We start from the raw sequence: 22,702 nt of genomic DNA, 5'->3' as shown, positions 1-22,702 counted from the left end.
CCACTTTCGGTACTTTTAAAAATTATTTTACCGACACATTCAATATCCAACATCACTAATACAAAAACACGCGAGCAAAATACCTTTGTATCAAAATAATCAAAATTCTTACAACAAAAATTACATTTTCCAAACCAAAAATGTTCGAACATGGAACATCCACTGTAGCGTTTGATGCTCGACATTCACACTTTTCTAAATTCGTTCACCGCGACACTAGTGCTAAACGTTGGGAAGCATAAAACGCTCCCGCCCAACGTTCCGTTCCCATTTTTACTCCGCGGTAGAGGAAGGATTTCCTTGGCGTAGAACCGCGTCCGCTAGTGGCGAACAAAAGTAAGGCAGACATTTTTTCGCAGTACGTGAAATATTTATTGTTCCGGAAGGCAGCGTCATGAAAATTCGAGGAGAAAAGATCCCGAAAATGTCCCGTGAAACGAGGCACGGGGAGAAAGTCGCGGACACGGAATTTACGCGGCGAGTGAATAATATAATATGTGAATAGGATACGAGGCACGCTTACGTGGTTGCGGTGAGAGCGAATTGTCCGAGGCCATGGGGGGTGGTGGCGGGGGCACGATTCCGGTTTCCGGTTTCGCCACCAGAAGAACCACGCGATCCTGGATTGCCTTCAGTGTCGCCACCGCTTCCTCGTGTGTCACATTTTCGAGGTTCTTGTCGCCCTGCTAGAATCAAAGGAATCCCTCTTTTCTATCTTCTCTTTATACTGGTCAAAGCATGATACCATAGCTTGATACCGTTGAAATGTAATTCAATTTCCCTGGACTTTGTTAAAGCACACTAGCTTTTTCTCTGGCTTCGGTTTCTGATGACCGAGCCAAGTTTCGTTATTAAGGTCAGTCAGCAATTTTATGTAACTTTTTAATTGTTTAAAATTAACGACAGAAAAATACAGTAGCTCGCGAAAGTATTCCAATACTCATAGAAACCATTTTTTTGATACGAAACAGTTAAGTTTCAACTGGAATGAGACACGACTACCGTAATTATATCAAGCTTTGATACAACTCTAGCTATTAATTTTGTATATTAATTTTTTTTTTGTATATTAATTTTACTGAATATATAAATTTCAAATTTTAGCAATATAATTATGACAGTCGTGCGTCATCATATTGCTAATAAAATTTCAAAGTGTTTTATATGACATATACTTTTGTGGGTCACTGTAAGTATTTCAGAAATGTTCGCCTCGGTGGATGGAACATTGTGCGTTGTTTATCATCTGTTATTAATAAAATCTCTACAGAGAACCATGCGAATATGGAAAGCATAAATTTTCTATCATCCTTTTTTCTATCGCGTAAAATATTTCTCTTCATTCATCAACACCGTCCATTCATCTTAATTTGCTAAAGCATTTCCTGTTATCGTTCTATCGTTTCTATTCCTCACTTTCCGGGACGGAGCGACGCGTGAAAGCGATAAGAGCAACACCGACTAGGAAAATGCGAAAGATCGTTCTCTCATGGAGCAAGTATCGATCAAGATTTCGCGAGCCACGGTAATTGATTTCTCCCGTTCAATTTCCCCTGTCAATCATCGTCCTCTTACGGAACACTTTGAGATGGATTACCGAACAAATATTGCGAGAGAGTTACGCGTTACTTTCTTTGTTCGTCGCCTTTATTAACGCGAGTAACTACGTTCAAGCGTCAAAACGTCGCTGACGATATCGTGCTTCATTTACGGTATTAAAAAGAAATGGAAAAATCGCAACACATTTCCTAACCAACTAAATATTCTTATCTGCAGATAAAAAGAATACCTGATTTCTACAACACCTCGAGAAGTGAAAAAAAATAAAAAATAAAAAGAGGAAACTAACGTTTTTAGTTGATTGTAGAGGTTTTACGATGTCGCAATAAATTGGAAGATAAATTCATGTAGTTAAACAACGTGAATAAATCTTTCGAAGAAACATATTTCAGTTTATTATTTTTCTTCTTTTGTTACACTTATCCCTTTCTTTTTTCTTTTCCTTTAATTTTCTGGTATTTATTCGACGAGATAGACACGGAGAGATCGTGGGTGAAAAACGATGCACGATCGGAAAAAAGTACGACACGGTACGGCGCGGTGGTAATTATCCAGTGCTGGTTGATATGTTCACAAAAAAAAATACGCCACGGTCCAAGTTCCGGGGACGTGTCATAAACAACTGACGAAGTTTCTGTAACGTTCGTTGCTCTAAAGTATATGCCGACACGCAATCATGCGCAAAGTTAAATCGACTTACGATCCATCCTGTCGGTCGCTGCTCCGAAAACTTTGGAATAAATCGTTCTTCGAAACGAGACAAAAGAGAGCAGGTCGATCTATACACGACAGAACCTGGCACCTTTTTTAACAGTTTATTGCAGCTGTAGCGACTGTGAAACGGGACGTTAAATCTGAGACAAAGATATTTCGAGAAGGTCTAACAGCCGTAGTAATTGCAATTCGTGGAAACCTAAATACTTTAAGCGTAGAACGTTTAATACTAGAATTATCGAACAAACTTTTTTTTTCATATACTTTATACAAATTCCAGATTATGAAAAATGTATTGTTATAAGTTTGTACAATTTTTTTAGCCCATCAAGGTGCCTAATAATCTTAAAATTGCCCCACTAACGTTGCCTTCATACCTTAATAGAACTTTTCATTTACAACGTTTCTCCGTCAAGTCACATTCTCGATTTTTTTTCTTAACATTGTGGCTATGAAAGGGAATTCCAAGGATTCGCTTGATATTTCCTGTCGTCGTTATTTCTTTCACATAAATCCTACAATTTTATAAAATTAAAAGAAATTGGAGTATTTGTAACATCATGATAAATGTTAATAGATTAAAAAGTTATGATGATTTTGACCATTCTGGTATTACATTGACAATTCTAGTATTAAGATTTTGTCACGTTGCTAGTATTTGTTTTACGATGTTCATTGGTTGAAAATAGCATCAGTTGCGGCTGTGAATCAATGAGACCGATGTAACGGTTTTAAACGTAGCTTTTTCAGCCGCGAGTTTCTCGGGGAGAAACGAAGGAAGAAAAGGGAGCTCGTCGATGCGAAAAATCGGAGGAAGCAGCGAAACGAACAGGTTCCCAGCGCCTGCAACCACGGCAACGAGTCGATGGAGCAGCTATCAATTACTCGTCGCCATCAAAAACCACTCTGATCTATTTTTCACGTAGCCCTCACACAGCCTCTCGTTTATGAATCGCGAACGAAACGAGGATTTGCCGAATTTCGATCAACTTCAAACGTTCTACTCAAGTAAAGCTTGAAACGCGACAAATTACGAATCATAGAGAATTTATTGGTTTTTATCAACTTTGAGAAATGTTTTTGGTGCCTGCTTTTTAACATTTAAGAAATCACCTTGGAGCAGAGATTTTATTATTTTCTTAGCGAAGACGAAGAGAGAGAATTAGGCGGATAAATTTAGTAGATAAATCGAGCTCTGACTGTGAGAAATTACGCGATTACGTTTTTTCGTTTCAGTGAAGAATATATTTCTTCTTTGTTCCCGGCAAAGCTATTTTACATGAAGGATTCTCTAATCAAGACCAGCTTTCTTTCTCAACATAGTTAAATAGGAAGAACTGTAATCGCCAATCAGATTAAAAGTCTAAATGGTATTTCAGCTACGCGAACTACTCTCTAATCCTATGATATATCAAAAATTCTACGTATCTCTGTGTAATAAATACGTTAAAAGAAAGACATATGGTGGATTTATATTTCGCTTTACAATTTACGATTATTAAGTCACTTAAGGAACGAGACTCGAGGATTCGAGAATAATTTTATTGTTATCTATTAGGAAATGATAGCGGCGTGGCAGAAAGAAATCAGAACTGAAGGAGTATAATTTTGCCTGAACTCACCAGGGCATTTCTGACGGCTACCAATTTGTCTCCAACGACAAGACGGCCCTCTACTTGCGCGGCGCCGCCCTCCATAATTTTCGTTACGTAGATTCCATTGTCACCAGGTATATGCTGATTGCCAATACCTCCAGCGATACTGAAACCGAGGCCCTTGCTACCCTTAATTAGCTCGATTTCGATCAGCTGCGTGTGCCTCCGTCGACGTACGTACTGAAAATTAATTGAAGCATCCGTTACGTCATCTATGCATATAACATCAAACACATGCTCATAAAAATACAAAATTACTTTACAACATTTTTTTACAGACTTTGTAACGATTCCTTGAGATTGGAATGAAAAGCAAGATCCCATTTTTCCAAATTCGATCAGATTAAATTAACTAAATCAAACAAAGTTTATGGGAGTGGTTCTTTATTCACAAAAAATTCGCTCGCGTGAGAAGCGCAACAATGAATGGATCTAATTAAACTAACAGTTTTTTGCTAACAACACCTACTATCGTGTAACCAGAACATTTATAAATTGAATTAATCGTCCTTCTTTTTAAACTAACTGATAAAAGATCGATACTTATCAGGAAATCGTAGACCAGTGAGTTACGGTGTACTGAGGCAAAGTTAAGATTCGTCGTTCGGAACGAGCGCCATTAAATTTTGAGAAATTAAATGGAGCGTTACATCGAGGACAATTAAGATTTCACTTTCACGGCAAGGGCCGTGCTTCGTTTACCGCGGTGTACCGAAACGCTACATGACATAAATTTAATTAAATCGGCCCGGTAGGAAATGTTGTTAAAGTTTCACTAACGTTAAGCCTCCTCTTAAGGGTCCACGCTTCGAGGATATTGCATAGGGGGCTAGCAGTGAAATAATAATATCCAGCCCGTAAACGCTTTTATGCTTACCTCCGTACCTGTTCCCTAGCCACTTGGAAAAGGTTAATAACGCAGGTGAGCGGGTGTACAAACGAGAAGAAAAAAGAAGAAACGTGTCGTAAAGAGGACAGAAGGGAGAGAAACGTATCAAGATCGAAAGAGCGAAGAACGCATTCGAAAATGCGTGTTTAAAAAAAGGAGGAAAAAAGGATAAAAACAATATTTCCCAGAATGCAGCAGGATTTTAGATTAAATACCGGGTTACTGCATCGCGCGGAAATTTATTCGGCTCGCATTTCGCGCGCCACAGTAGCACGCTCAACTCGTCCATTCACATGCTAACGCGCTCAACGGTCCGCGAGTTTTTTTTAAATTTTTCGGTTCTTGGTTCGTGGTCGAAGCTTACGATGATGCGTTGTGAAATTAATTTATTATTTCCGACGTACAAAAAAGCCGGCGTTTATTTTATTTCATTCCTGCGCTGGTTTCTAAATGATCGTTTGGTCGTTAGAACCGGAATATCGCCCTTTCTTTTTCTTTTTATATTTTATTTTCGAGGTTCTAAAAGAAGAGATATCGCGAGAGCTAGGGAAACGCAAACGCCGAGCATTATTTCGCGGAGGGATGAGAGGGAATCTCGGTTTTCCGCAAGATATACAGCCGGCATTGTCGTCGGCCGCGATTATCTCGCGTCGAGCTACCAGATAATAATTGGACGTCTAAAACGGATTCTTTCCAGCAGACGCGGCTTCATTGTTCGGAGAGATCTTTCAAATCTCGCGCCAATTATTGCTATTTCTTTCCTTTGTGTTCTTTAATCGGCGCCATTAACAATTTTAAAAACGATGCGTAGGATATGAAAATCGTTTGAATAATTTTGCGCCGTAGAGCCAGTCATAGTTGATCAATACATTGATCTACTCCATAAATTGAAAAGTACAGATAAACGTGTAATTACATAATGAAATTAAAAAATTAATAAAAAGTTGCGTTGAATCGATTTGTCTTCTAGAAGGCTCACATATTATTTAGGAATTATTTTTAAACAAGTATAATAAAAACTAGGTCAACATCTTATGGTAGATAAATTGTTTTACCTGTTATATACATGAAAAAACAATAAAATAAAAAATATAAACTTACTAGTTTAACGGTATTTCCTGCTCGTTTGAGCGCATCGACGGCTGCCGCGTGTTGTACGTCAACAACGGAAACGTCGTTCACCTGGAGTATCGTGTCGTTGACGCGTAGACGACCGTCCCCGGACGCGGCACCGCCCGGTATAAGTTTCGTGATGTAAATGGCAGTGTCGTTGCCGAAGTGTGGATTGTCTGTGCCCCCGGCGATGCTGAAGCCAAGTCCAGCACCACCCCTTTCGAGTACAATCTCCTCGTACTCCCAGTCATCGTCTCCGTTGACCTGTTATTAAATCGTATTCACGTTAGTAAAACTTCGAAATACATTGCAACTCATCATTTCATCACAATTCGATATATTCAGTTGTCCCAAAAATTTCTTTCATTTTATAATAGATGCACAACATTTTTTGTTTTGTATTATTTCATTGAATTATGTACGATCCATTTTTTTCTATTGGAACAAATCGAAAGAAACTTTTGGAACAACTGAATGTATATTATTCTCTTTTACGTCTGTATACCTGCAATAAAATTCGATCTATTTCTGTAGTAAAGCTAAAAATCTTATATCACTGCTAAAACTAAAAATTCCATCATAGACAGTTTATTCGTTGAAAAACTACCGAAACAAAAACCATTATTATCGATACCTGTAGCGTTAAATTCAAATTAATATTTTTTATATTAAAGTGAAAAACAATTCTGTATCAAAAAGATTCTCGTGGAAATCTTCTCTTTTAGAATGTGCATCATTTACTATTGCAATTCAATTTTTTAATCAAGTAGTGAAATAATTTGGATCGCATTGGAGATATACAGATATGAAAAATAATCGAAATTAGAACGAGTGACAGGATGGTAACATTAACACTAGAACTACCGGCATTGGAGACGTAGCTCTCTCTACCAAAGTCAGTCGAAATGACCAGTCTTTAAAAAATACGTAATAGTAGAATATTTTTATATTTATTGATCTATTATTATCCTATACAAGGAACTCCATGTTCTGAGATCATAAAAACTATATAATAACAACTTTAATAATAACAATAAGTACAATAATGAAGAATATTCAGTACCAAAACCTTTGGTAACAAGAATTTTAAAATAAATTTCCATTGGTAAATATAATAAGTATAATATAATAATAAGCGTAATAAGCGTAATAGAATAAATAAAATACAAATATAATTTAAATTATTAGGTACAAAATTTATCATTCATCACATTTCTTACAAACGTAAACTTTCTTCTGTGTGCATTTTTCGCAAACATATTTTTTACAAAGATTACAAATGGCGCTGGTCTTATTATTATTACAGTACTGCATCTGACACCATTTGCGAGAATAAGGTGAGTTCTTTGACGTACTTCGGATCTCAGATGCTCTATGTTCTATCCGTGATTTTTCATTGTCAGCGGCAAGTTCATCTACTAATTGAAACATAACATCTTTTCTGGATATCTGCTCACCTGTGGTTTTCTTATATAAAATTCAGGCAATTATGTCAGCTAAATCTAAAATATTAAAAAATACTTGAAGTGGCCATCTTCTTGATCCCGATTTCACGCTATATTTTTTTACCATTTGGTTTGCTATATCTACTCCAAATTTTGATTTATTATAAAATTAGACCATTTCAGGTAGCTCCTTTTCGCTTTTTCCTAAATAAGGAAATCCATTTACAACATACTTTGTTTGAACATCAGATGCTAGCCAAAATTTAATTCCGAATTTGTCAGGTTTATTCGGTAAATATTGCGTAAACCTGCATTTGTCTTTGGTTGGGAAAAGTAGTTCGTCTATTGTAATGTTTGCACCAGGTTTATAGTATATATCTGACTGTTTTCAATAAACTTATCCCATACGGACGATATTAGTGCAAATTTGTCATTTTTCAAACATTGACTTTATCATCTTTTTTATCGAATCGAATAAATGTCAATATTTCAACAAACTCATTCCGACTCATTGTGCTGGAAAAGAAGCTTGATCCCCATTTTGTATTCCACAAATATGAAAGTTTCAAATTTTTCGCTTCGTATGCTCCCCGTACAATATTCTAAGGAATGCTTTCAATTTTGTTTCTATAAGGATCCATTTTTTACCCAAAACTCGAGAGGCTTCTGATTCGGTGCAAGATATACGTTGCAACATATGGCTGTTGATCAGTAAGGAAAATGCGCTAATTACTTTATCTTTCATGATATTTTTTTGGATATCATGTGGGCTGGATGTGTCTTTGAATATATTGTGCAAGGGTAATCTCCCAGAAGCTGACCCTTCTTGAATTATTTCCCACTTGGTTCCGTTTACGGCAATTTCATTTGGACTAGCTTGTACACTTTCAGTTTCACTTTCAGAACTTGAAAGCACCCGAGCACGTCTTTTGCGTACATTCAAGATGTTCTTTTACTCACTTTCTGAGGACTCATTTTCTTTGTCACTAATGTCACTATTACTGTTATCACTACAAATTTCAATTTCTTTTCCCCCTGATTCAGAGAATTCACTATCTTCGATATCAGAGCATTCCATTGGTATCCTTTTCAGTTTTTGCAACAATTCGAATGCTTCCATTTTCAAGACTTGTAAAATATTGCTTTATAAAACGAGAAATCAAGTCTTATTCCAACGACTGTGCTCTACAGAACGACCGGTCAGTTTGACCGATACTGGTGTAAGTAGCCATGATACAAAATTACTTTCATTCTAAATGAATAAAACAAAATTAAAGTTTATTATATTATTCCTTTAGCTATCCCTGCAAAAGTCATTACATCATTGCGGAGAAAAAATATAACATGAAGTAGGAATTTTAAGATAAAGTTGACAAACAAGTCATTTTGACCGGCGTGGTAGTTCTAGTGTTAAGACGCAGGAAGAATTCAGTGCAATACAAAGGAAAAGGTAGATTACATCGGTAATCCAGCACGGGTCAGTTCCTAATTACATGAGGGACTAAGCTTCCCGCAGAGCGAAGGAGTTAACTGGCTAATTGATTTTGAGGCCCGCAGAGGAGTAGATTAGGTCACGGATCTGGATCGATTGTGGTAGAGTTACGGTAGTTATCGCGAGAATGCTGATATTGTTCAACAATGTTATAATCCGTCACGCCTCTACGCTTATCACGGTACGAGATTAATAGAGGAATCCCTCACAATAGAGAAGCAAACGAACTTCGCTCCTTTCAACAAGCTTTCGGAGACGGATTTTAAAAATCTCCGTACTTCCTGCTTACAACAGTTTGAACGAATCACATTTCTCATTCAATCACATGGAAAACACGAATACAGCATTTTCCCGAAGGAAACAAAAACATCTTCAATCGCAATATTTCACAGAATTAACCAATATTTCGCATAAATCACTGTTCTCGATTTTGAAACGAAAAACTGCCAATTCCACGAATGAGAAGTCACATGTTTCAATACATCCAACAAAATGTTCAACCATTTTTCCCTACACACTAAGGTGCTACGCTAAGGTTTAATTATTCCTAAGAGCCCATCGATGACTCAGCCTCAAACGAAAACAACCATTTACCACTCTATATATCTAACCTAATACGTACTCCATTCAAGGCAGAATAGGATCAACCTAACAGAGAAGCCTCGAGCACGACACGCATGCCGAAATGCATTCCGCGTACCAGTTGGGGTATCGCGATGATTCGCGTGCAATCACGAACTCTACGATAGATTTGATGCACCCGGTTGTATCAGCCCATATTGCCTGCGGAATCGTGAATTAATCGTCTCCGAATTACCATTCTATGAAGACCAGCCCCGGACAGATGGAACGCCGTAAGGGTCGTTACCGGAAATCCCTGTTACTCCCGGTAACAGAGCCCGATTTAGGTGGTACGTTGATGTTACGATGCAATTATGCTAGTGGACTGTCGCTCGGCTAATCGACGATTAGCGACTGTGTCATAGTGAATGCCATTGTTAATTAATCCGACTGCGTGTGCGCTTAGAAGAAGATCAGTTCGCTGTCACAGACAATATTGGTCGTAATGTCCGTGTCGGGCGATAAGCGTGTGAAATATCATGATATAACGGTGAACTGTCTGACGTACGTGAAACAAGATGTGAGGCATAAGTGTGATGGATAAAAACAGTTTCAAATTGATGCTCGTGAGTAGAAGTATTAATAGCTTTTGAATTGGATATTTTATGCAACGTTGAAAATAGTCGACTGAGAAATCTATTGATTAAGGAAGACGAGTTAATTCATCATTTTAGATCGTCAATTTTTTGGCTAAGATTTTTTAGAGCGGAGCTGTTATTGTTTCTTCGTCGACAGTTTCTTTTGAACTAATTTGTGGATTGTAAAATTGTTGATATCGCTTTTCACAGCAACCCTCATACCACTTTTTCAAAATTTCAACTCACATATATCAGGAAGTTATAAGAATATTCTGATTATTCGTGATTTATAATGAGATTCTGATACCTTTGTCATAAATTTTCTTAACATTTAATATATGTGATGTACAATACATTTCCCTTTCCTTTAAAGTGATTAATCGTTAATTGATGGTAGAACATTTAGTGTATAATACTGGTCTGTCAAGTTGTAACTTTGAAAACACAATATGTCATGTACAATCAAACATAAAACGTAAATTTACCATTTTATGGGGTCCGTTTACCATGGTAGTCGTCATCGTGTGTACTGAGCCACTGTTGTCAGCAACATTTTAAAACACCGACAGCAAAATAACGACGCCTAGGGGTAAGTACGATATTTTTAGTTCACATTCACCGAGTCCACTCGAACAACATACCAGATATCGATGTCCGCGTGTCACTACTTTTATCGCACTATCACATACCGAAACGCTTGAAAATCTCGTTCACTTTGACACTGAAACGCCTGCCACGAAGGTTCGTTCAATGCAGTTGCAACCCGTTTTTCGTTTCAGCTCGAGAGAAAATCTGCAACGCGGGAGCTCTTCCTGGCGCGATGAAAATAATGCATAAATCACGCGGATTATTTATGACGCGGCGCCACAGCAACGTATTATCAAGTAATAATCAGTATCGGCGCGTTGCGTAATACCGTGGAAAATTCACGTTGGGAGCAGAGATTAATACGCTGCTGACGTTTGCATAAATCCTTGCAGCTACTTTAAACGTGTCGTGATACCGCTACGGGAATATCTTTCGGTCCGAATATTCGCAAATTTTCCAAACTTGTGCCTCAAAATTCGAGAACGATGAAGTATAGTTCCCTAGTCTACGTCACGTTTCTCGGTATGTTTAAAATAGGAAAATTCCAAGAGCTTCACCTTATGACCACTAAATATATCTCAAACAACAGATACGAACGTTGCATGAAGTTTAGCGACGCGACAAAGTTCATCGTAAAATGAACTCCACGTGAATTCGATCGTATTACACAATCAAACTGCTCGAAGACGAACTCGTGTGTCTAAACTTTAGCGATTGAAACATGGACGAGACGGACTTCCTTGAACGCTGGAAAACGCGAAACTGCGACAGTTCTGTCAGGACGAGCAAGAAGTAACGTTATCCGGTCCCGTTCTCGTTCCCGCGGAGCGTCACACGCTCGAAACTGGCGACCGTCTCGCCCGCGACTCGACTGTGCTCGCTCGCTCGCTCGCTCACGCAGGTTCGCGTTCGCGCCGCGCCAGTCATCGCTATTATAATATTAGACCAGTAGCCGGCTATTTCCAACCGACTGTGAAAATATACCAACGGCACGCGTGCTGCACGAAGAAGAGACGGCCACGATGAAACAAACGTTTCGTGGTCAGTCACACGGCTCGCCAGCGAGCTATCGAGATTTATGGTTCCGTCGATCGATCGTGAAAACTCGTGCAAGCATTCGACGAGATACCGCGTGTCTGTTGATATCCGTTTTCAATTTTTACGTAATTTTGTACTCCTGGTGTATGTTCTTTACGCGTCCGGCTTATTGGTTCCAGATTTCTTTTCCAGAACAGACTGATTATTTTAAGAATAATGGAAAATACGTGAAAATTACCTAGGAAAGTAGTTTCACGACAATTTAATTTGTTTAGTGAGTATCAGCTATGAGAATTAGGTATGATTCGAATTATAGTTAGAGATAAGAGGATAATAGTGGAACAGAAATTATTCAATTCGCGCGGTATTTGGTTTGTATCCATTATAAATAAGAAATTAAGATGTTTATAGTAAACCATAGTAACCGGAGTAGGGATGTTTATGCAAATTCACATTTCTATGGATGAAACTCATATAAAGATTAGTTTCAGTCTCTAAGTATCATAAGCAGTATTTTGGATATCCTTGCACATTATATGTATTCTGTACATCTGTGTATATCTATGTTTTTATACGTTTAAATTTTCCATAAACGCATAATAGATATATGCATATCGCTACACACGAGGCACAAATGACATTCGAAGTCTGATAAGCAAAAGAATCGGGTCTAATGCACGAACCCGACTCGTGAATGCGCATTTTAGCTTTAACATCGCGAGCCTAGCTCGCACAAAAAAGAAAAACTCACGATAACATCAGAAAGAACCTTTATGAAATTCGGAATACATACATTTCTTAAAGATTATGATCTAAAAGCATTTCGTAGAATTTGTCTATTATACAACGTACACGATTACTTTGTATCCTATCAATCTCCAGTGCGCAAGCAAATATTCTATTACCAGAATACGATACTCCGAAATGAATACACTCTGAATTCCTATAACAATAAGCAACTCGTTATGCATAATATAGATCATGTACTTCAAATATACAACGAGAGATCAAAATAATAACATTAAAGGTTCAATAAATAAGTTTCACAGATTGATGGATTACCAATTGGTGGTTCAATGGCTCGATTCTGCCAAGCAACGGATTAATTGAGGCACGCCGGTAATTCCGTTAGTAGAATTTGCGGAAGTTCGTCAGGGAGGGTATCCACGTGCGTTACGTGGATACGACGTTCAAAACCGACACGGTGGTCCCGGAATCTTGGCTCGAGAAACTCCAACGGTCCGAGTCCGTGCCGTTCGTATTTCGAATTAACATCGCGACTCCGAACCCACGGCTATATTCGTTGGCCTTTGTTGGAACGCACGACTCGGTGGAACATGGGTAAAGATAGCCACATTTCGTGGCAAATACTCGTGGTTTCGGGTCACGATGACCTTGAAAGTAATTATCGACCATTGCACGAATCGGTACAAACGAATGTCTCCTCGAGTCTGCATTTACTGAAATTTTCTCAACGTATTAATTTCGTATTTTTATTTGATTAGTGGAATTTACGCAACTGATATTTTATTTACTTACGCTGGGCGTAGCTGCTGTTAAAAAATTGTTATCCTCTCTGCTTCGCTGAACAGTCGAGAAGTTTAAGAAGAGTTGAATCGTAACTTTTAAATGTTGTGCGAGTTAAGAAGGATTCGAAGCAAACACCGAATGCGGTTTTAAGGTATTCTTATCGTATTTCGTAGTAAGAAATGTAATGTGTACTATCGCTATAGATAAAATCTTATTTCTATGTAGAATGTAGATAAATCATAACGATTATCGAGATTTCCGCAATACCAACGTAAATTGTAACTAGTTAAACCTTCCAATTCAACGTTTAATTAACTTGTAGATATCATTCTGCCGCAACTGCCATTTTGGAGAATAATACAATTTTCAGGAAACTACGCAGAATTCCTGTCAGAGATCACATCATTTACTGGTTTCTGAAAAGTTTATAGACAGCGTGATTTCTACGACGTGGTTCAACGCAGTCAACGTGCTTTAACGACGATTGAAATTACCGAGTGTATCCGACGGGAATATCTCTGGATCTCGCTCTCGACGTCATAAATAGCAGATTCATCTAAAAAGGAGTTGCAAGCTGGCAAACGCGTTATTAAGGACGAGTTGACGCTTTAAAACCATCGAGCTATTCAGCCGCCACGCTGCATGCAAACTCTGGAATTATGTAGCATCCCAACATATTCGAGTAATAGATAAATTTATGCGTTTTAAAAACACAGTAAGAATGATTGAGAGAATTTATTAAACTATTCGTATCCGCGATTGTATGATTAGCTGGCTTAGGAGAATGAATCGATCAGCACACAGCCGAACGGTCTGATCATCAATGAATTTTTTACTAACGCTTTGTATATTAAGAAACTATCTATTTAGGTAACTATTCGCATCTATGCGTAGTTTACTATCTGGCAGACCAGGAAACAAATTCAATTCTAATTAGAAAAAAAGTGAAAAGAATAAGACAAATCTAAAAAGTATTCTGAAAGTGATACTGCGTGTGCCGGGCTATTTCGTGGTGTTATATATTTTAGAAAAATGTCAAACCTCTCTTCAAGGTTCCTTTCATCAATACTGCACGCCATAACCGTGATTCCAACTCCATTATAGGAGATAATATAAACATAAAAAGACGTCATTAAAAATGAAAAATTATGTAAATAGAGTAATCATTATAAGAATCTTTTTCTAACGAGTAACGAAGAATACAATAATTTTCGAACAATAAGACGGTTTCTTCATTATTATAATATCACGACGAAACGCAGAACTTCCTGACACTAGGCGGAATATTAATTTCACGCGTCAGAATAAATTCAGGCGACGAGAAATTTGCTTTTAAACTTAATACTTCCTCCTCGCTGGCTCGGCCAAGGCGAACATATATATTACGTCCTAAAGTAACATAAGTAACGCAAGTGCGCGCACGTAAGGTGCGTGCAAAAGGCGAGAAACCGAGTCGCGTTAAGCGGAATTAACGCGAGTGGTAACTCGAGCTGCTCGCGGTACACACAGCCACCTTTTGTCTTACGAAATTAAAATGAAAAGACTCGTTTCCTCTTATGCTCGAGGAAATAGCGCAACCCTGCACTGTTCGCCCAGCGCACGTCAAAGAGCCAGAAATATTTCATATCCGCAAGCGATAGCGAAAAGTAGCCGACATGCCTCTGTCTCCCTCCCACACACCAAATTTCATACGTTCCTCTTGCTACTTTTATTTATTTTGTTACTTTAATTAAAATGTGCATGACGAAATGTAATTCGTGTACGAAGCTTCGTTCTCTGCGAGATCTTTTTGCGAAATATGTTGAAAAGTCTGTTTAAATCAACGTTATTTATATCCAACGCATGATTTTCCCTGATCAAGACGAATTAATTTTTTTATCCAAGCATCCAAATTACAAATCTACAGATTTTCATCTGAAGTAACTGAAACATTGAAGATTCACCCTATATGTAATATCGAAATTCATCAAACTAATGACGAATTCAATTCTGACTAGAATCTGCTTCAATTTTTATAGGAACTCTTTGAACAACCTAATACCTCATATCAAAAATAAACATTTATCGTCAAATTTAACTACTCTATCAGCTTCCTTCATATGTCGTTCGTTTTAAGAGAAAGGATTTACGGAGAAAGTGGCCTTGAGCCAACTGATTCTATATGTAGAATCACAGAGAATCATAACATTGAATGAACGTCGTGCGTTGCAACGTGCAAATGGAACGCATATACATATCTGCGGTCACGTGCAGGATGACACGATATTCGTTGCATCAATATTAAACATCTGCTGAGCATAGATTTGTAGCACGCATCTCCATGAAGCAATCGGGTATCGCCCCTGCACTTGACACTCGACAAGAGCCTCGAGATCAAGTAGTTCAAGTGGTTTTGCCCTGTGAATCGTATTCCCCGAATGATCATCCTCGACGTAGTATGGCTTACGTCTAGAATCATCTGCGATATTAATACATTAATATAAAAACCATTCAAATTACATCAAACAGGCTTCTCGCGAACCCTAATTACGACAAAATACTTAGCCCTTCCGAAACGATCTTCCTGGTGAATAGGTTTATGCAACAGATTTGTTATTCTTCGAATTGTATAATTCTGTGCGTGCAACGAGGATTCTCTTAACTTTGGAGTACATTTTCCAAGAAAAGGGAGCGTTTCTTGATTCTCGTAATTATGACAGGTGGCTCGGTCTACGTTATTCAATGTTCCGTTGCAGCTGGGGCTCATAGACGACCGGAAGCAATATGCAGAGCGTGTCGCTGTTTCAATACCCTATCCGTTCGTACACGTACCGCGCCTGTGATTAAAAATTGCATTATCCTTAACCATATTGAAAAATTTTCAGTTCCACTTTGCATGTATATCTACGTTGAATAAATAAATTCAGAGAACAAATTGTAATATTGTTCAATTTTTCTACCCTTTATATAATAGATATAGATCTATATAAGCATACACAATTTCATATTCGTGGAATTCTACAATTTGCGATTATCGTGTGAATTCGAAGTCACTAATGATCGCGGTACTCGTGACAGCACCAAAATTAGACAGATTCACGTGGTCACCAATTCGAAATGGGGCACGACCGAGAAACTTCATTTTCCCATTTTGGTAGAGCGATTTCGGTCCATTAATAGCGCGCGGTCCGGTGAAAGGTCGTGCACGAAAATGTGCATGAACGTCCGGCAACGTGCCAGGGAGTCGACAGCCGTACCCCGAGCGACGATCTTTCTCGCGCCTAGAAGTCGAAAAGTTTGCCGAGTTTTGCCCACGGGTACAGCTTCTGACGGACAGCCAAGGTGAGAGGCGAGGCAAACGAGATCCAAGTGCAATCCACGAAACGCGAAACTACACCCGCCTGCCGGTGACTGCTCTAACAGGCGCGGACGCATTAGCAAAATTGGAGTAACTCCAACAACAAGGCGTCGGATCGGCACTGGATTTCACGTTCAGTTTCGTTCTTCTCTCTCCTCTCTCTTAATCTTTGCTTATTCTCTTGTTCTTTCTCTTCCCTGCATCTCAGCTTCGGCTATCCAAAGGCATCTATCTCTGTGGCACCATGGACTAATTGCAACATTATACCTAGGAAAAATCGTTGTTTCGCGCGTCTACGAGCGCCGTTCTTCCGTTTCTCTATGCTTTTAATGGAGCCACCGAAGCCTTTTAACAGTCGACGCTAAAGTTTCACAGAGAAGTCGAAGTCGCGAGGATATAAAATAGTCGCGGCGAAATAAAAGATCGCTCCTTGTTGAGGAACTTCCGCGTTAAATGCCAAGTTTTCGCAGGGTTTAATAGTCGTGCGATATCGAATGAATATAAATGAAGCGTGGAAAGTGAAGCATATTCTCGGGTGGCGCCTATTTAAACATCGGAAATAATTAAAATTAGAAGGGAATATCGAATCGTCGCGTCGGTATCGTTATTACCGACTAAAGTTGGCACGTTGATATTGCAATCAGTCTGATGCGTCTCGGACACCGTGATGGAACTTGCAAAAAGTTTACACGCGGCTTGGCAACCGGCAAACAGCAAACGTTCGTCTCTAGGCACGTCGGAACAAAACGATGACCTGGCAAAGCCGCATTAATATCCTAATGGCCATTCCGATGGATCTTTCGGATAATCAACGAGAAATTTTTTCCCCTGTAAACCGAATTCCGCCTATATTTTGTCTCACAGACGAAATTCACGAATGCACGGCCGAAAAAACGAGGCGAATTACGCGACGGTCTTGCGGAAACCAGCGCGATAAACATTCATGAACGAGAGAAAATTGTTAAAATTTTGAACTAACGACGTGCAGGGTAATTCTCCCTGCGAGATGTAACATTGTGTAAACAGTTTAATAAATTCCTTTGTGAGAGAGCACATTTGGTGGTTCTTGACGAGTAATTAAAAAATTTCGGGCACGCGGCGAGAAATCGAAAGAATTATTTTAAAACTAGAAAAAGCAATATGTTATGTCCTGCTCTGGATCGATATTTGCTTTGGATAAGGTTTTCTAGCGTGGTAAAACGCAATTAAATTCTCAAAAAAGGTTTTCAATATTCTTCTGTTGTACAATACGATGTAACGCGTATAATTAAGTTTACTTCGTTCTCTTTATACCTGTACTTACCTCTCTTTTTCTTCTCGGAAAGAAGTTAAATTTTACGTTTAATTAGAAATATGTAGAATGAGAAAGTATGTAAATTTTGTATGAATATATGATTATTGAAACCAGTTCCAAATATACGTATTTATCTTGTAAGTATTATAAAACACGCGATGACTATTACAATAGATACAAATAAAGTGTTGTAAATTGGCAGAAATATTTCGAAATTTAAAAGATCATCTATGGTTTATATGATTTTAAACACGCAGAAACAAAATTCGAAGTTTTCAAGATAGCAACTTGAAAATATATTCATGTAACCTGCGTTTATAATTGACATATTTGAAACATCCCTTCGCAATGAACACGATTTAGGCGAAAATATATTATAAACTTAAATCGAAATCATTCGACAATTTGTCGGTTCACCAATGCCTGTATTCATCAACTGGTCGTTACTACGTACAACAGCGAAACACAGGTCCCGGGAACCGAAGGATTCTACGGACCAATCAATTCTTAATCGTGTTATTCGTCCTACGATCCAATTTTCCAACATGGAAAACCGCAAGCCTCTAGGCAAAAGACGATTATAAAAATTGGATCGTTGACACGAGCCTGTCAATCACCGACTCTTTCGTTTACGTATAAAACTGGATATTCTACAAGTAGCAACAACATTTCACGATTACGAAATTGAAATATAATATGTATCCATTGTTTCCATATAATTTGAATAACGAAAGAAATCTTTTTATATATAATGTATATATATATATATATATATTACGATAATTACAGGTCACATGGAAGAAATGTGATAGGTCTATTTTTGTCGTTTTTTTTTTTCATTTTTATGCCGCTTAATAGCTAAAATCAAGTATTTCAATACGAAATTACTGAACGAAGGAACATATATAACTTGATAGATTTGAAGATATCTGAAATTTATAATAGAAAAAACCTTTAAATAGATACAACTGTTATTAGAAAAAATGCATATATATTGCTTTTCCATTGAGTTCCTCTAAATTAAAACGCGGCGCTCAAAAAAGTTGTCTATAATTGAAGGTACTAGATTCACGCAGCGTTGATCGAAGTTTGTCGATTTTTGTATATTTTTCCATTGTTTGAAAATTCAGTGGACTTCGGATTAGGATCGCGTTATTTACACACTCCCAGCTGCCAGATCACGGGGTTTCACGCACGCTTTGGATATCATTGAAATTTACGAGCTACGTAACGTCGCATCCATAGAACACAGCCACCGAATGGTAAATTTCCAAGCTTCGCAAATTAAATGCACCTGTAGACCCGGGCCGTCTCGCGTAGTATATAATCGACTGAAGCAGCAAATCTAGCGTTATAATAAACGCGATTTCGAGCGTTTAGAACGGAGACCGGCGCACGCTTAATACCATGGAATTAACTCCCTGTAAATCATTACGCCGCGTAAATTCTAAATAAAGTTCAGCGACGCGGAGGTCATGGCATTCACGTGCGCCGTTCGAAAGCTCGTATACTTGAACGAATCAGCTGTTTGGACCATTCGACTAGTATCGATTGATAATTTCAATTCGTTTAAGATCTCGGTTTCGAAATCAAATTTTCAGTCTAATAACCGATGCACAGAAGCTAAGATTGGGGAAAATAATAAACGAATGTTCTAGATTACAAGATAAAATGAGAGAAGAAATGGAGAATTTCGTAGCTCGTCTAGAACGGCTTCGATTAATTTAAGTTACATGAAATTTCCAGCGCGAAGCATTGCTCAGCGCATAAATAAGGATTAAGCCGTCACAACCACAATGACATCGCTTGCGTTACCTTCGTTGCGCGAATTCAAGACTAATTTATTCATAGATCGATTAAAAAACGCAAGAGAACAAAAATTCCTTCACAACGGCTACGCGTGTTAAAGAACGAAAGTCGGAAAATAATTTCGGCAAGAGAAAAGACTATTAATTCAAATAGAGTTCGTTATAAGCAGCATAAGAATGGATGCACTTATATGGTAATGCTTGTTGATGACAAGTTTTCGCTTATTTGGGATTCTTCGAATTAACAACTTCGAAGTTATAAGTTAGAATGTTCGGAATTTCAAGGGCGAAACTTCCAGCAGCTCTCTTGCCTGCAAATTGTTACTGTTCATTAACTTCGCTCAATTACATCTAACCCCTATTTTTTCCCTCCTGCTCACCGTGCTCGGCAAATAAAGAATATAAAATCGTAACACGTATAGGTAGGACATGAAAATAAAAACGACGTGAAACATTCCAATCGATCAGATGCACGGGCTAGTGAAAACAGTACTTCTGAATTCACTGGCTCTGTCTTTACAAGATTTTCGTAAAAAAGCAAAAGAGTCGTAGTTGTTGGAGTCGGAAGCGGAAACATCGGAGAACTTTCTTTGCATGGGAATGTATGGACCGCGATAACGATATAAATATTCATTAACAGTGTTTCGGTGTTTACGTATGCTTGTTCCCTGGTACCGGGCAACCGTGTGTAAAAGCAGAATCAAAAACGAGTATAAATGAATTTGTGATCTAGCTTTGACGTTTTAAAAGAGGGAAAATTTCACTGAAGCATTTTTTAGCGTTTTTAGGATAGAAGAGAAAAAAAGAGAAGCGAGATGCAAGTTGCAACATAGTGCACGTTCAGTATTTCTTGTTGTTGATTAATTTAAGCGGTCCTGAAAAAAATTATATTACACGAGCACTTTGTATTTTCGCAAATTCTAACGTTTATAATTTACAACGCAGTTATTATTCGATTTGCATATTTTCCGACAGCCGTATAATTAATAGTTACTTAACCGAAAGCACGATCATAGAGGTAGACTTTTTCCTGCGGCTCCAGCTTTAGATTATACATGTAAATTCTGTATGAGAAACGTTTCCGTGGTTGGCACGGAATGAAATTTTGTTTGAAACGAGATTATGGTGGTAAGTTTTGCATGAAATCCATAAGCTAGTTTCAGAATAATTAACTCAACTTTAATGTAATCGCACGAATTTTGGACAACTGTGGTTCCCTTGACCAACGAAGTAATAAAATCACCGTGGATATTTCATTGTTTTGATAATTATCGTTATTCTGCAATGGCAAGAAACGAAGATACAATTCTTCTATTGATCTCCAGACGCATTTCTAAACTTAGCACCAACTATCCTATAATTCTCAAACTAGCCACAGTTTTAAAATAACATTCTATTGAAATACAATTATACATTTTCTGTAAAATTATATTCTAGATGCTACTGATAATAATAATACATGGCTTTTAAATAACATGACCATTAATGACAATCGCGATAATAAACTGTGACAAATCGAATGATAATTCAAGCGATCTGAGGTGCTAATGACACGATCTCGATAATCTCTATAATCTTGCAATTATCTGGAATGACAGGATCTTAATGCAAAGGGGGTAATGATGTAACTTCATTATTCTATGCCCATCTTATGAATCATTTAACTAAAGTTGGGTAATATTTCATTTTGCAATTACGTAATAATGAAACAAATCGAAATTGCGTAACTACGGAATGATGAAGCCTGCTGAAATTAAATTACACCATATATTGCTAAATTAATTATAATGTTGTACATCGTGCGGGTGTAATATGAAATTCTTGCCATGTAAATCCATCCTAAACAATTTGACATCGGCGTACAATTCCATAGTGAACAAGACCCACCATATTTCCGATAATTCACTATATCTACCTAATGAATATCCAATCTGCCTTAATTTGTAATATTAAATGTTGTTATTCATTGAAAAAACTTCCTCTTCTGCAACTAAATATTTCTCAATTTTGAACAGCAAAACTCTATTACTTTCACTCGACTACATCATTATTCAACATTCAATTAGTTATGTAGAGGATGAGGTAGTTCAAATATCGATTCTAAGTGTCGTGAACACTTTATTTGTAATGCCTTAATACAAAGCACGAGTCCTGATCTAATAATAATCGTGATAAATACGCGCGTGTTTTGATATCTTCGAATGCTAAACTCTCTCGCTCGATAAACTCTGTCTCGCTCGTCAATTCGCTCGTTTATTTATATCGGTCGGTGGACAGTCGGAAAATTTGAACTCGATTGCGTTTGACGGTTGAAAGTAACGGCGACCTTGTTTTGCCTCGGAGTTTGATTATTAATACAATATGTGTGTGTCCTACGATATTGATGCTCCGAGGCAAAACAACAATAAGATTTAAATTTATTAGCGTGCCGCTACAGTTATATCGAGACTTACGGACAGATAGTTAATGAACTTGAGAGTAATCTCTAAGTCACTAATCAAAGACCATCAGCAGAGTATATGATTCACTGAGAAACACGTTGAGGAGTTAGTTCACGGAACATCACAACTTGCATCACGCTCCATAAACTATGTAATCGAGATTCTCATTATAATTTCATAGTGGACTTAAATTTCCATTCAAATGCAATATAAAACCAAATTTCGAAACAACCCTCCACTCTCTTCTCATTAATCAAACATTTTGCGAACATGTAATATAAATTAATAAATATTAATGCACTCGAAATTTCTCAAAATACACAAGAACAAAATTATGCAGTGATAAACAGCACAGAATTTCACAGTTTGTCGGATCTCTATTACCATCGCTTGATTCCATTTGTGTAAACCAGTATGAGTGTTGGTGGAGATTTTACGCGTGGAAGGAAGGTACAAGTAGGATTTGACAACTCCTTCTTAGACGGCGAGGAACAGGAATATAGAAGAGACGATTGGAAGGGAGGAATCTAAAAGAAAACCAGACGAACGTGACCGGCATAATGCAGACTCGAATTCTTCTAGACCGGGAAATCTTTAGC

The 22,702-nt window shown here is 37.8% G+C and overlaps 1 protein-coding gene across 10 annotated transcripts in view; it reads right to left on the bottom strand.

The window, feature by feature from the left end:
* Nucleotides 1-455: 455 nt before the first annotated feature.
* LOC117236049 (disks large 1 tumor suppressor protein-like) overlaps nt 456-22,702 on the bottom strand; it is a 440,507-nt gene continuing 418,260 nt past the window's right edge. For 9 of the 10 annotated variants that reach the window (XM_033498652.1, XM_033498654.1, XM_033498657.1 and 6 more), the window contains 3 exons: nt 5,920-6,195; nt 3,897-4,109; nt 456-686 (listed from right to left, as the gene is read on the bottom strand). In XM_033498652.1, coding sequence (XP_033354543.1) covers nt 471-686; nt 3,897-4,109; nt 5,920-6,195 — 705 coding nt within the window. In that variant the 3' untranslated portion in view covers nt 456-470. The remainder of the gene's footprint in view (nt 687-3,896; nt 4,110-5,919; nt 6,196-22,702) is intronic. The other variant, XM_033498648.1, reaches the window with a different exon arrangement.

This window comes from Bombus vosnesenskii, unplaced genomic scaffold (assembly GCF_011952255.1).
Source record: "Bombus vosnesenskii isolate JDL3184/JDL3185 unplaced genomic scaffold, Bvos_JDL3184-5_v1.1 scf7180000013339, whole genome shotgun sequence".
Lineage (NCBI taxonomy): Eukaryota > Metazoa > Arthropoda > Insecta > Hymenoptera > Apidae > Bombus > Bombus vosnesenskii.
Note: the sequence above shows the minus strand (reverse complement) of the source record. Positions and strands in the feature narration are given on the sequence as shown.